Here is a 14,093-nt window from a genome sequence, read left to right as displayed (position 1 = left end):
TGCAAGTGCTCACTTTGGAACAAGTTTATTTCCTGGTTGTAAACTACTGATAAATTCTGTTTTCAAAGCGTGAAAAATAAACGTACTGTACACTTTATGACACACAGTGAATAAATGGTTATAGTTACTTGTTATTTTCTCAAAAACTTAATTGAATTAGTAACAGAATTACTCCTTCGTAAATGTAATTTGTTGCTAGGAAAAGTAATTCTTGCATTACTTTTTTGAAAAACCTTCAATTTTGAAAAAGAATCACATTTTTGAGCAGTTTGTGCTTTGGGGCACAATGTGAACATGTATGTTCTTGCCTTTTACATCTATGTTGAAGTGGCTTCGTTATACTTTAATCCTGAAAATGACATAAATGTAATGCCAGTATTTCTACCCTGAAAACGTCAGTTTTAACCCCACAGACTCCAGCATATCAAATTTGCAGCTCCTGTACTGTGTCTGGCTGAGCCAGCCAGGTCAGATAGACCTGTCAACACTGCCCATTTAGAAAGGATTGTCCCGCTTTTTAACCCTGTCTCTGGCTCCTCTCTCAGCTTGTAATTTCTCCTGATTACCCCCTTATCTTTAAGTATGGTCGTGTCATCTTTAATGTTTTTTTCAGTCAAATCGGCTACTTGTGCCTTACATTCAGACCTAGAAAAGCATCAACCCCTCTCCCTGGAGTTGGTTTGATCCAAAGACGCTGCAGGAGATCCTCTCTGACTGCAGGTAACACAGACACACACAGGTAGCTGTGTGATATTTGTGGCTGAAAAGTTACTTTAGCATCGACTCTTTATTAAAGACGTTTCATGATTGTTCTCATCATTACTCCTGTGTCTGGCGCTTTCCCCCACATTTTATTTACAGCTCCTCTCTTGTGCCTGGCTGACAGGCCTGGTCGGATACATAGTGATGCACCACCTTTCACTGTAGGTAACGTTGACAGCAATATAACTTTTGTAACAGTAATTAATTAGATTACCTGTTTCTGGAAAAGTAACGGCATCAGTTACACTATTAATTTTAACGCAGTTAATCCTAACACTAATAACACAACACTCATTAAATTATATGCACTCTTAAAAGATACTGACAACTAATCAAGGGCAATAGCTCAGAGTTTATTAAACACTGTGGTCACACACCAAACTTGTTTTTCAGTTAAGCTTTAAGTTTTGTTTAGATGTTTTGCAGGTTATAACACAGATAGGGCAATTATGAGTACATCTAGGCCTGTCACGATAATCAATAAATCAATACACCGAACAATAAATAAAAACGTCTTCGGTAAGTTTGCCAGCCTTGATAAACTGACACGTGCATGCATGTTTGTTTTCCTCCTCTCTTTCAACCAAAGAGGCTGAATGAGAAGATGGCTCACTACGTCTATCTTTCCTAACATCGGGGTGCATAGGTTCTATCACGGATTTAGCGGATTTATAGCGGAGTGAGCATCTGTCAAAAATGCGATCTTTGGGGTGAAGACGGGGCTGCTCGCGCGTACACACGGTGAGAGCTGAAGCGAGCGTCCTGAGGGGTAAGGAGGAAACACACGCTAATATGAGTGATGGCACAAAAGATGCGGTTCTTAAGCCGCCTGCCACAGTCCCAGTGTGGGAATATTTTGTTTTTTATCAGAATGAACAAAGTGTGAGCTCATGAACACCAACGAGCTGATATGTCGCATTTGTTTGAAAATAGTGGCGACGAAGAAGAAGAAGGGGAGGTGCAGCGGAGCCTTGTTCTTTGACAATCCGCTCTTACTGAGGCTTTTGGTCGACAAAGTAAATAGAAATAAAAGCGCCAAATGGTGGGCGCTCAAAGACAGCTACATTGCCAAAGAAATGCAGCCCTTCAATACGGTTGAAAGCCAGAAATGTTAAAAATGTTTGACAGACAGTACGGATTGACTGGGAAAAAGTACATGTTACAAACAATTCAGGAACTGTATAAACTCCCTTTTATTTAGGCTATAGTTTTTATTGTTGTTTTTTTTTGTTTTTGATTTTCGTTTTTTCTTTAGAGACGGGGTCTGTGTTTTGTTGTTTTTGATTAGTATTAATATTTTCATTGACATGAATTTTTTTTCTAAAAGAGAGTCCATTTCATTTTCATTGTATATTTTTTCTCTTTCTTGTTTGTTAAATTTATTATATTTTTTGTTTAATTTATTTTATTTAAAAGATCCTGACCTTTTAATCACAGTTAAATACTCTTAAGAAATTAAAGTTTCTTGCTTTTGATATGGTGTACTCACTTTATTATCCCATTTATCATAATTACATCATTGAAAATATGGAAAAAAAATCATAATAATATTGACAATAATATTGTTTATCTGCAATATTTTGGAAAATTATCGTCTCGCAAAATTTGTTATTGTGACAGGCCTACGTACATCCTTGACTGAATCAGCTGAAACATCTATAATTTTACCTTTATTTTACACTTGATGTGAGCAGTTACCAACTGAAAGATCAAACATGGTCTGGTTTCAGCTTCTGAACAATGACAACCATTTGATATCACAGTTTTGGGGTGTCTTCCTGACCAAAAGATTAATCATTAAATAAATGGTCAACCAAATAACTGGTTCATGACAAGCATTAACATCATTCTCCAGCACAGACTGGTTGTTATGTGGTCATCAGAAATTATTCTTCTCTTCATCATGATGAGTGTTTTGGAGTAAAGAGTTACAAACTAACTGGAGACCTTCAGCTGAATGTGTCAGTGATTGTTGGCTCACATCTGTGCCTGTCTGTATCTGTGAGTTTTATTAATTTATTTAACTAAATCCTGTTTTACCTTAGCCTGTAAATTGTGTCTCATGTTTTTATGTATGACATTCTTTGTAACTTAGTGCTGTCTGTCTCTTGTGTTGGTGAGCCACAGACAATTTTCCACTTTGGTGGACAATAAAGACATATTCTATTCTATTCTATTCTATTCTAATCGTGTGTCTGTATCAGCCTTAGCCTTAACCAGGTCTGACTGTAAATAACAGAATAACCTGATGAAACTCTGAATTCTGTTTTTACTTTGTGGAGTTGATTAAAAAGTTGGTTTGGAGCTGCAGTTGGGATCAAAAACACTTCAGGACTCGCTGATAAGCGAACGCTTAAATTATGTTTAACAGAATCAGATTACATTTTCACAGTGAAACTATGGTATATCATTAAACTATTTTAACTATGATCATTTACAATCTTAAAACACAGAATCATTATCATTCTAACATATTTGGTGCAGTTCTGTGTCTTGGCGTAGTATTCTGGCTCCTTCCTATGACTCAGGTCTCAGACTCAGCGGTCTGCGTGCTTGTCTTTGGCCTGGGAAGGTTTCTGCTTCATTGACACAAAATTATGTCTTTTATTTGATGGTCTGTAAGTGTTCACGGGTTTATGTAGTCATAAAGATCAAGTGACCTCTGAACAAACTCCTCTTTGGATTTCACCTCTGAACTTGTCTGTCCACTGAATGCAGTGTATCTGCAGCTTTCAGGAAGTTGAATTTAAGACGTTTAAAACTTTTTAATGCCACCTTGAATGAAATTTAAGGCCAAAAATGCTTTAAACATAGGCGATGGTCAGGGGATCCTGCTGGATTGCAATCCTAATGGACATCATACAGCCAACTCTCATAAATTTGCATTTACCCATAGTCCCAGATTGGCTAGCTAGCATGCAGATAAATTATATCGCAGGGATTAAAGCCAAAAAAAGACTTAAAATTATATCCCCAAAAAAGAAAACAACAGAGGTGTTTTCTATTTTAGGAATAAAACTGTCAGTTTTTTTTTAAAGCTAAAGATCTGGGCTGACAGATATGAGCTTTCTTCTTTTTAACAAATCTGATCTACAGTCAAGGGAATTTTAATGCTATACAGATTAAAAGAAGCAATAGGTGTTCTATATAAAACTCTGAATATGTTAAATTATAAAAATAGTCAATAAAGTTATCTGTCCACTTGCTGATGTTTTCCATTCACTCACTGATTTCTCACATTTGGTAAAAATTGCATTTTTAATGCTTAGCCCCCAGGTTTACAAACTATTATAGAGGCAGTACGCAGCCACAGCTGTTTACAAACAGTGAAGAGGTCTATCTAAAACCATCTAATAAAGGGTATGTATTTTTTCCCCCTCACCATTTCGCCCTCTGGACCTCCAAAGTCAAGGTAAAGGTTGCGTATTCCATCGTCAGCAGACATTTTGAGCTTCTCGTAGGGGTACCTGTACAGCACAGCGCCCCCTGTTGGCTCAACTGGCTCCCTGGTCACAGTGAAGCCCTTCTCGTAGTGCAGCGTCAGGCGAACATCCTGTCTGTTTAGCGTGCAGCCTGGCAGAGGAGGGAGAGACCAAACCAGGTGAGGGACAGCAGGTGTGTGATGTGTGAGCTGTTTGTTTACACACAGACATAAAAAACACATCGCTGATAACTTCCTCTGTCTGTTAATGATGACTTCAGTGTCCTTCATTAAAGGAGGAGTCTGAGTGAAATCCCATGGTGGTGCTGTGAGGCACAAATAACAATCTGAGACTGCCAGTGTCAAAAACAGCACTTTAATGGACGTGCTTTAATCAGGCACATTTGACCTGAGGATTATGTTGCATCCATTACAGCTGCTAAAGCTTTCTGCTGGAGAAAACCTTGATGTACCTGTGAGTCACTCAGACCCCAGAGGAAGTAAAAATAGAGCTAAAGTTGAAAACACCAGTTCACGTACTGGGACAAACAAACTGGGTGGTTTCTCTGTTGATCTCTCCCCTGCAGCCCCAAGCAGAGCGGTAACCCGATCAGGAAGCATTTCCATGTGTCGTACTGTTGCTCGACTGGCCTGAATGTTTCTGTACAACTGTGCGTTTGTGTAGCAGCAGGACAGGGAAGAGGAAAAAAAAGCTGAAGCTTTCCACTGCTGTTCCGGCAGCCAACTATTGTTCTGCACCGAGTGAAAACATTCCCCTCTGCTGGCTCCGACTCCTGCTTTCCGACAACAGAGCAGCTCTTTCTCTGCTGCTCGCTGGCAGTGCTGCGAGCCAGCGGGAAGAAAAGAGGTTCCTGAAAGACTCCACAAACTTTTATGTGTAAAGGCTTTCAAAGCTTTTCACATGTCAGTGTTTTATTTGTGCTAACCTGACAGAAGTCGTGCACAGGTGTCATGTGAGGTTTGGATTTTAAGTTAATGTCTTATCTAAAAAGCAAAGTGAGCATGGATCAAATGTTGGCTGATACATGATCCTGTACGTGAAGGTGAACACACACTCTGGTCAGTGGGGTGTTCACTCTTTGACGGCTCCTCAGAGAATGTGTATTTAATGAGTTAATCAAACAAACTCATCTTAAAAGACACACATGCCCAGGAAGCTAAAGCTCTTCCTTGTTATTGAGCTTAATTCCAATATATTGACGATTTTTTACAAACGGTGACCAAGCAACTACAGGATGAAATATTTCACGATTTTTAACACAATAAACCTTAATTAAAATGTACATTTTCTTCAACTAGGTATAAATTAGATGTGTGTACATGACATTGCTCCATTTCTTGTTTAACATCAATCTCTTTATCCTTATGGTTTTCTGTCCTGAGATTTTGTTTTCCCCTCCTGAGCCCTTCTTGTGACCCAAACTCCTGTTGTTTACAAACTTCTTTCTGTTGAAGTCAGTGAAGATCCACAGAGTCTTGACATTGATTTGAGAGAGGTCAGACTCCAGGAGGAACTAACAGAGATTTCTGGTTGAAATGTGTGACTCCTGTTCAAGTTTAACTTACATATGACGCTCCAGATACTTCTTACATTGAGAATTTATTCAGGGTAGCCAAAGGTATACTAACGGCATAAACAAACAAATTTGTATCTTTTTGTTCATTAGTGCTTTAACTTTATTCCGTCTCAGTTTCCTTTCTGGGATCTAAAGTATTATCTAAGTCTGATTGTGTCACCAGTTGAATAAACTTCATGTGTGTAATTATTGTGTTCTTTGACCTTTTAGACTGTTTCCAGCCACTGGATGGCATCTAAAGTCCGCTTATTACGCATTCAGATAATACACTGCAAAACTGAAATCTGTCTTAATTTTTTTTAGTAATCTAAACTGGTATAAGACCCAATCAAACCCTTAAGCACCTGACAAAACATTTAAATAGTCAAGTCTCTTTAAAGAAGAATGATGTCCAAACACACAGAACTTGAAAAACATATATTTTTTTCCCATAGGTAATTTTTACCAGGGATGCACCGTTCCCTTCCTGGTATCGGCTCCGATCCAGCCCCTCAAAGCTGGATCGGGTATTGGTGGGAAAGGATCGGTCCCACTAAAGACACTAAAGCTACACTATGATTTACTCTACAAGGTATGAAGTTTTACGATCAAATAGTCATGTCTGTAAATTCTGAAGCATTTTTTTAACCAAAATGCTGTTAAACACTTATAGTTTAAATTAGGGCTGTCATTTTAACGCGTTAATTAGATTAATTAATTACACCACAAATTAATGCGTTATAAAAATTAATGCAGATTAATCTGGATCCCAAACCCGCAGGGGATTCAAAGACGCACTTATCTTTAAATGTTTGGCATTTACAAACCGTTTGTCCTTCTTGGAAAAAGAGGTGTCCGCATCAGATTTTCAAAATTCCGACGGTCCCTGAATGTATCACACGTGACATCAGCAACATGCTTTAAACCGGAGGGAGGAACCTTTTGCTCTTGCTCAATTCTGTAAAAAACAGATAATTCTAAACTCTTTACTGCATCAAACAAGCCCTGAATGATCGATATGTATCCTGTATTTAAATCTAAAATAATCTTTGAAAATTTGCTTCCATCTTCCTGGTGTCATGTTTCAGCTTGGGGCTGCTCTGCACCAATCAGCAACAGTTTGTGTGTTCAGAGCATGTTAAACTGAGAATACTTCACTTTTCTTTGATCCAAGACTTGAAAAAAGTGTTTTGTACATAGTTCCTCACAGTTTTTAGCCTGTAGCCCTGGTTCTCCTGACCTCATAGAAGTATAGAAGTTCATATTGCAGTGAAAATTGAGTCAACATCAATAAAAATGTGACAAAAGCAAAAACCGTCCTAAAAATCAAATCAGCTTATCTTAGGTGCAGGAATGTGTAGATTTTGTAAAGATAGAACCATAAAACTTTTTTCATGTGTTCCTTATGCCTCAGGGTGCCTAAAAATGTGTTGTATATATTCCCAACTTATTTTTAAATGTTTTTTTAGTGTCTTTTAATGTAATTTTAATGTCCTGGAACTCAAATTCTTTATTTTGGGACCTTAAGCAGATATGAGATTAAAATGCGATTAATTAGATTAATTAATTACAAATCCTGTAATTAATTTGATTATTTTTTTTAATCGCCTGACAGCACTAGTTTAAATAAATATGAACCTCAGTAATTCCATATGTACTCATTTTTGTCTTTTACTCAAAACATTACCAGTCTGATCCCACAGTACAGCATGCAGGTTATTATTTAACACTGGTGTCAGATCGGGATCAGTATAGGTTGACACCCAAAGCCCTGGTATCAGTATCGGTACCAGAAAAGCTGGATCGGTGCATCCCTATTTTTTACCTTTTGCAAATAATTCACACGTCATTTTTGTCCATTAATATCTTGAGTTAAGAGATTTTCCTGGACCTGTCAGGTGAATGTGGCTCATAGTACGTTAATGAGCTCATATTAGGGGTAGAAATAAGAAAGACTTTCTTAGGGCTCAGCCTTTTGTTCAGTGTTGTCTTGGCTCTGTTTTGTCATCACCACATCAACAGATAGAAATCTCTCCTTCACAGCTGAATCCTGCGCGTTATTTACCAGAGAAGCTGTGTTCATCTGCTGTTTGTGCCAGATGGTATAGAGCGTCTTCACCTGTACCTGATGTGTGGGTTTCGCTGTTCTGCAGAGAGCTGCTGATTTCTTTTTTGAGAAAACACGACTCAACAAAGTGAAAATGTGTTGAAAAATTTATCTGACAGCATTTGACTCTGAGTGGGCTGAGATGAAGTGCATTTTTAACTTTTTTTGCTGTGTTGCCATAGCCACGAAAATATCGATAAGACTGTATTAATCCCATTTCATGTGATCAAATGTTTCATAAAAGTATTGTTCTTGTAGTGAAAAACAAAACGAGAAGCTCTGCTGTGTACTCGGTCTGTTCAAGCATCATGAACTGACAGACGTATGTTTGGATGTAGGAAGGGTGCTGCCAATGACAGAGATGAGATAAGCTGAGACACCCGCCTGCTACTCACCAATGGAGACTTCTTTGATGAGCTCAGAGGCAGCGTGCGCCCCCTGCACAAGTGCTCGTGTCCACGAGGACAGGTCCCAGTGAGTTTCCACCCGGAAGATGTGAGACTCGATGCCCCGGCCTGTGCCTGTCCTAGTAGCAAACACCAGTTCTGCTCCCTGGGCTGGAGAACCTCGAGCGTTACCAGAGTGAACCAATCTGGGGAGGATGGGACAAAAACACACATAATTATCCTTAAACTCCCTAAAAGACAGCACTCACAACATTCATTTGCAGTAAAAGTGAAAAATATTGGCGTCATCATTCTGAATAATACAAACTCCAACTATTTGCTTTGTTTCCATGCAGGACATGAATGCAGCATTGCAAGTTTATTCACTGAGGAATTAATATGTTAAATTGTAAAAAATTGAGATTTTATTATTGAACAAATATTTATTACCACATAAACACACACAAAAGGGCTGAAAATTGCTGTCCATTCTCCTGCTGTCCCTGCAGCAGGAGAATGGACAGCGGGGTGCATCGGAGGACACGAAGCGCGTCACCGTGTGGGCCAGCTCCTCTCTGATGTTTCTTGGTTTATCTGCGACCAGATCAGACAGCAGCAGACTGTGCTATGACTGTCTCATTGAAACACATGGGAGTGCGCATATGCACGCGGATAAGATGGAGTGGATCGTCAGCGACCTGTTACTTATATAAAAAAAAACAAAGCTCAGGAACATGTCTGTATAAACCTTCAATGTGAGTTATTTGTATAATTTTTATATAGAGATGTGCACATTTAATATAAAAATATTACACAAACAATTTTGACATAATCTTTTATTATTTTTTGCTTTTCCAATTTTAAAATCAGGACAGAAAAACATGTTTTTTCTGTTTTTTTGTTTTTCAGTTTTGGTTTTAAAGCAGAAAAACAAAAAAACAAGTCATTTTTTTTCTTTTGTTTTGAAACAGAATAACGAAAGAATGAACCATACACAGATGCATCAGTACAGTATTATTTGAAATGTGAAAGGTACCCTTCCCTACCCCTGAAGTTTTCTGCAATAAGTAAAGTTTTGTACTGTGGGTGGGATGATGCCAGAGATGAAGCAGTGAGTACAGACAGAGAGGTGTGGCTGCTGATAAATTGATTTCTTATTGATTTCTTAATTTATCTATTTTCTATCAGCCAGGCCCATATTCAGTCTATCTTTAACACTGAAGATTAACCTGAAACTAGGGGCTGATACTGCTACAACACATTCATGCCTTGTTGTAGATGCTTATGATTAAGAACTTCTATGAGTCCAGCTTGGAGCAATAGTGCTTGATTAAATATCTACGTTTACTCACAACATATTGTTTTCTTATATATAACTGTCATCATGTATATTTATGTATGCTGGGATATTCATGCAAGTGGAGGTAGTAGATATGCAATTATGCAGCAAATGCTTGTATACTTTATTTATTGTTTTTGTTTCTTCTGCTTGGTTTATTATTTATCTATCTAATTGATTTAAGAGGCAAGACACCCTCTTGTCTACTAATACTTGTGCTCCATGTGTCATTTGGGGGGTAATGGTTGAAAAATATTACAATTTGTGTTGTTTTTATACTGCCAAAGCTGTTGGAAAACTAACTAATAAATAATTGATCACAAAAGAAACTAGGGGCTGATGAGGTTACATCTTTAAGCTTCCTGTGTGACGCTTGCAGGTGCATGCTGGGAGGTGGTGGTGCTGAAAGTTTGAGCTCAGGTCTGAAGCAGGGGAAAAGAGATGAAGAAAAAAAATGATGGAGTTTAAACAAATGTAACTCCTTACCTGAGGATTCTTTGTCAGGTTAGTGTAAGAATGACACATAAAACGTGAAGCTGGTGCAGTAGTGCTGCCTGCCTGAACTAGCTCAACACTCCCACATGTCTTGAAATGGGCTAAAAGTACTTTGGTTTTTCTTTTCTGGGTTTTTATCATTTGCCTGTCAGGGCTTCTGTATTCACATGCAGGGTTTTTTTCCCATGACTCAGATGTGTGTGTGAAACTTTCTGAGCAGAGTTCCACTAACCTCGCCGTCACCCAGCTCTACATTTCACTTCTGTTTTCTGAGTGTTAGCAACAATAAACTCCAGGTACTTCCCATAAAAAAAACGATTTTTCAGCATTTATTGCCCGTGACGTGTGGGTACACTGTGGACTTTGGAATGATTAACACATTTCACAATTCTGATAAAAGTGAAGGGATTCAAGCAGGGAGCAGTGGAGTCTGTGAAGGTGGCGTGTTTGGATGTGTAGCAGGAGGGTCAGGTGAAAGTGTGAGTCACGCTGCGGTGTGTAGTCTCTACCTCGTGGCGAGGAGCGGGTGTGTGAGCAGAGGCATGGACCAGGACTCTCTGCTCCACGGCACGGATTCAAACAGCAGGATGTCCTTCTCTGTCAGGGCCATCACCACTGGCTTGTACTGCTGCCGTCCGCCTTCTAACTGGACCTGGAGGGCAAAAGTAACGCTCCATGTCAGCACATCAGTATGACACTTTAAACCTAAGACAATAACATGTCACTTGTCATGAAAACTCATGTCACTTTGTGTTTTGGAGTCCAGTTAAAGTACATATTTGAGGAACAGTTACAGGGAAATCTTTTGATGTTGCACAGGGATAATGGTGCTTTTTTACAGCTGCTATCTCGACCTGACAGTCTGACCTGAATTTTTTAACTCTGCTGTAAAAATAGGACGGTGTGAAATGCTCTGAGTCACAGCTGAGTGACTGGAGTTCTGGTGGAGTCAGACTAAAAAGCAGTGACATTAAAGCAGACAGTGTGGCTGTAAGTGCAGTGAGTAGGTGGGCTCTACAGGAAACAGCACAACGTAACGGAAAGTTGCATTGGCGTTTCCTGTTTTAGCCTAATCCAGACAAACAGAGCCAGAACCCGTCCATTCAACAGGCGCCTGAATGAACGCTTCATCAAAGTCAAAGATCACCTTCACAGCAGCCGCCTTTTTTTGGGCCCTGGTTTATGTCATTAAGGAAACACCCTCTTCCTCTGTGTGTGTCTGCAGTTGACGTGTAAGAGCAGAAATGCCAGTGTGTGTTTGAGGTCTGTGTGTGTGCAGTGACGTCAGTGTAATGAAACAGGTACTGTGGCTAACTCAGCTGAAAAAACCCTCTGTAACCGTTTCCTTTAAAGAGCATCCTGTGTTTTCCTCTGATGTTACTCTGTCCTTAAAATGCCTCTTACATCACATACACTGATTGAAAATGAACACTTAACTCAAAAAGGAACAAACATCTTTTGATTTTCAGGAAATGTTTAAAATGTTAAAAGGAAGAAGTGATTTAATTTTGGAGGAGATCTGGATCACTGTCTGGATCCCAGATTTTTTTAAGGATTCTTTATCGTTGTGAGACAGGGCCGTTTTCACCATATGTGTCTGTAACTCTACAATAAATGGTCAGATTGCTTTGCAAAACAACACAAGACAAGGTCACCATAATTTCTGACAGATGTTAAAGTAATATCCAGATCCTGGGAATATGCTGGATACTAAGATCTGGAATATGAATTATGTGCCGGGTCATCATAATTTTCAACACTGTCAGGTAACAAATTATCGTACAAACCTGCAACTAACACCAAATTGTAGCAGACAGTCTGCTGAAAAGGAGTATAACATTAAAGTAGGACTTAAGTGTTGCTGACAATCACTATATGATTGGCGGAGGTCTGCGCTCTCTGAGTGCTTTTCTAGTTCTATATTCAATCTTAAAATTGGATTTAATTTACCACAATCCAATGATTTGATAAAAAGTCTTTAAGCAGTAGAGGAAATATTTGACATGGATACATACTGAGGGTACAGGAGGGGAAGTTTCAGTCAAAGTGGGGAAAATGGGTGGAATTTAAAAGAAAAGGGGATGACACCACAGAATGAGAGATTTGTTTTAAGATTAAGGTGATGCTTTACAAATTTGTAAAAAGAGGGTTCTCCTGTATCACCATACTGATTCACTTTTTACCTTTTGTTGATGTCATTTTATTTATTTATTTATTTACATGTACAATTTACTGATATTGTGATTAAGGTGATACAAGACTGTACACCTTCTGTACATTTTCTCATTAAGGAGGGCATATCATGCTTGTTTCTCCTTTTCACTATGCCAGACTAGGATGCCTGTAAAGCATTTCTGCCCTCAGTACAAGTCATTCAGTTCCTTCATTGCCCCACAATAGCGTTCTCAATATCCTCATTTTAGGCCATTCTGAAGATCTCGTTGAAACGCTCCGTTTCCAGAATGACCTCCAGTAACCTCGCAACGTCACAGCCCTTTGTGCTCTGATTGGTCAGTTCTATCAGAGGGACAGAGGGAGTAGAGCCAGGGGGCGGTTTTTGCAGCATGGCAAAATTACATTACAAATTACAAAATCACCACATTGAATGGAGCAGACCGAGCGAGTTTGCTGTTTGCCAAAACTTCACCGTAAGGCATTGATAGCACTAATAAAATGGCAGAGTGTAGGATACGTCCTTTTGTATTGGACCCCGAGTCAGACCCGGACGGTTCTGCAGCTCAGGAGGAAGAAAATCCACCTGGACACAGATCATCTCAGGACGCTTCAGTGTGGTGAGTCAAACCAGTACTGTAACATGTATAGTTTATATGTGGAAATATAGGCAGACTTCACCAATAAACTATTTCTATAACAGGGCTCCATCCTGCTCCTTCACTTTTCTCTGTCTGTTTTATCCATCATGCTGAAAGTGAAGTCTAAAGATCGCCTCTACCGTCAGTTCGTCACTATGTTAGCACTCAGTCAAGTTAGCCAGAGCTAGTAGGGAGCTTTATTTAGGCCCCGTTTAAAACGACGCCGAAAACGGTCGATTCCGCAAACATTTCGTTGCGTTTTGGCCTTCCGTTTAGACGAGACCACGTTGCGTTTTCAGTGAAAACGCAAACTTTTGAAAACGCTCCCCAGAGTGGAAAGATCTGAATCCGCTCCTCCATCCAGCTTCGTGTAAACACAGAGCGGAGCGTCTCAGGGTGAAACGCTGACGTCACCGCATGCGCACTCGCAGTTTCAGGTGAAGGCTCCTCGCTCAGCCACGTTTCAAGTTGAGCCAGTAGTTGGCGGTAATGCGCGTTATGGTTGGATTGCCGACCGTCTCACACAACAAAACGGCAGAAAAAGAAAGAACAGAAGAGGAGACTTCTCCTCCTGGAGTCGTATGAACGCGGATCGTTTTCACGCCGTCCTCATGTAAACGCGGGTGGCTTTTGAAAACGCAAAGGAAGAATCGTTGCGGGAGTCTCCGTGTAAACGGGGCCTTAGACTCGGCTCTTGGTGGGTGTATCCCTCAGTGGCGGTTGTGCGACTAACTGACATCACAGAGGAGGAGCTGCTTTATCAGATTACTCCAATAAAAAGAAAGGATTCTCGTGTCGTCACGAAGGTCGAAATCTCGCGGCCAAATGTCAATGACCAATTTTCAGAGGCATCAAATCTCGTTCTAGGATATCAGAAAAAATACAATATCTAATTTTTTGAAAATTCAGGGGGTGAAAGGTCTTGTTTTCAAATTTATTTTTTTATATGTAAGCATTGAATCACTGATCAGCATGATATGTCCCCTTTAAGAACTTAAGTGTCAAAAAAAGTCCTTAAGTTGACTTTGTAGATTATGCTGTAGAGAAGTTGAGGTGATCATAAACCTGAGAGTTTCTGAGAGGTTATTTTTGTGTCCAGTGCTCAAGCTGCATTTGATTCAATTCACCACCACATCCTATTACATTAAGAGTGAAAGTTAACTGGCTTTAAGGAACCACACTAAGCTGGATTA

At 39.5% G+C, this 14,093-nt stretch overlaps 1 protein-coding gene across 1 annotated transcript in view; it reads right to left on the bottom strand.

Moving 5' to 3' along the window:
* Positions 1-14,093, bottom strand: part of sntb2 (syntrophin, beta 2) — a 49,709-nt gene that overhangs the window by 3,960 nt on the left and 31,656 nt on the right. Inside the window, exons 4-6 of the mRNA XM_074678186.1 lie at positions 10,597-10,739; positions 8,263-8,459; positions 4,145-4,335 (exon numbers count right to left, since the gene is read on the bottom strand). Coding sequence (XP_074534287.1) covers positions 4,145-4,335; positions 8,263-8,459; positions 10,597-10,739 — 531 coding nt within the window. The remainder of the gene's footprint in view (positions 1-4,144; positions 4,336-8,262; positions 8,460-10,596; positions 10,740-14,093) is intronic.

This window comes from Halichoeres trimaculatus, unplaced genomic scaffold (genome assembly GCF_033239565.1).
Source record: "Halichoeres trimaculatus isolate MK-OKI-2021-1 unplaced genomic scaffold, fHalTri1.1 fHalTri1_scaffold_10, whole genome shotgun sequence".
Lineage (NCBI taxonomy): Eukaryota > Metazoa > Chordata > Actinopteri > Labriformes > Labridae > Halichoeres > Halichoeres trimaculatus.
This window is presented reverse-complemented; position numbering and strand designations above follow the sequence as displayed.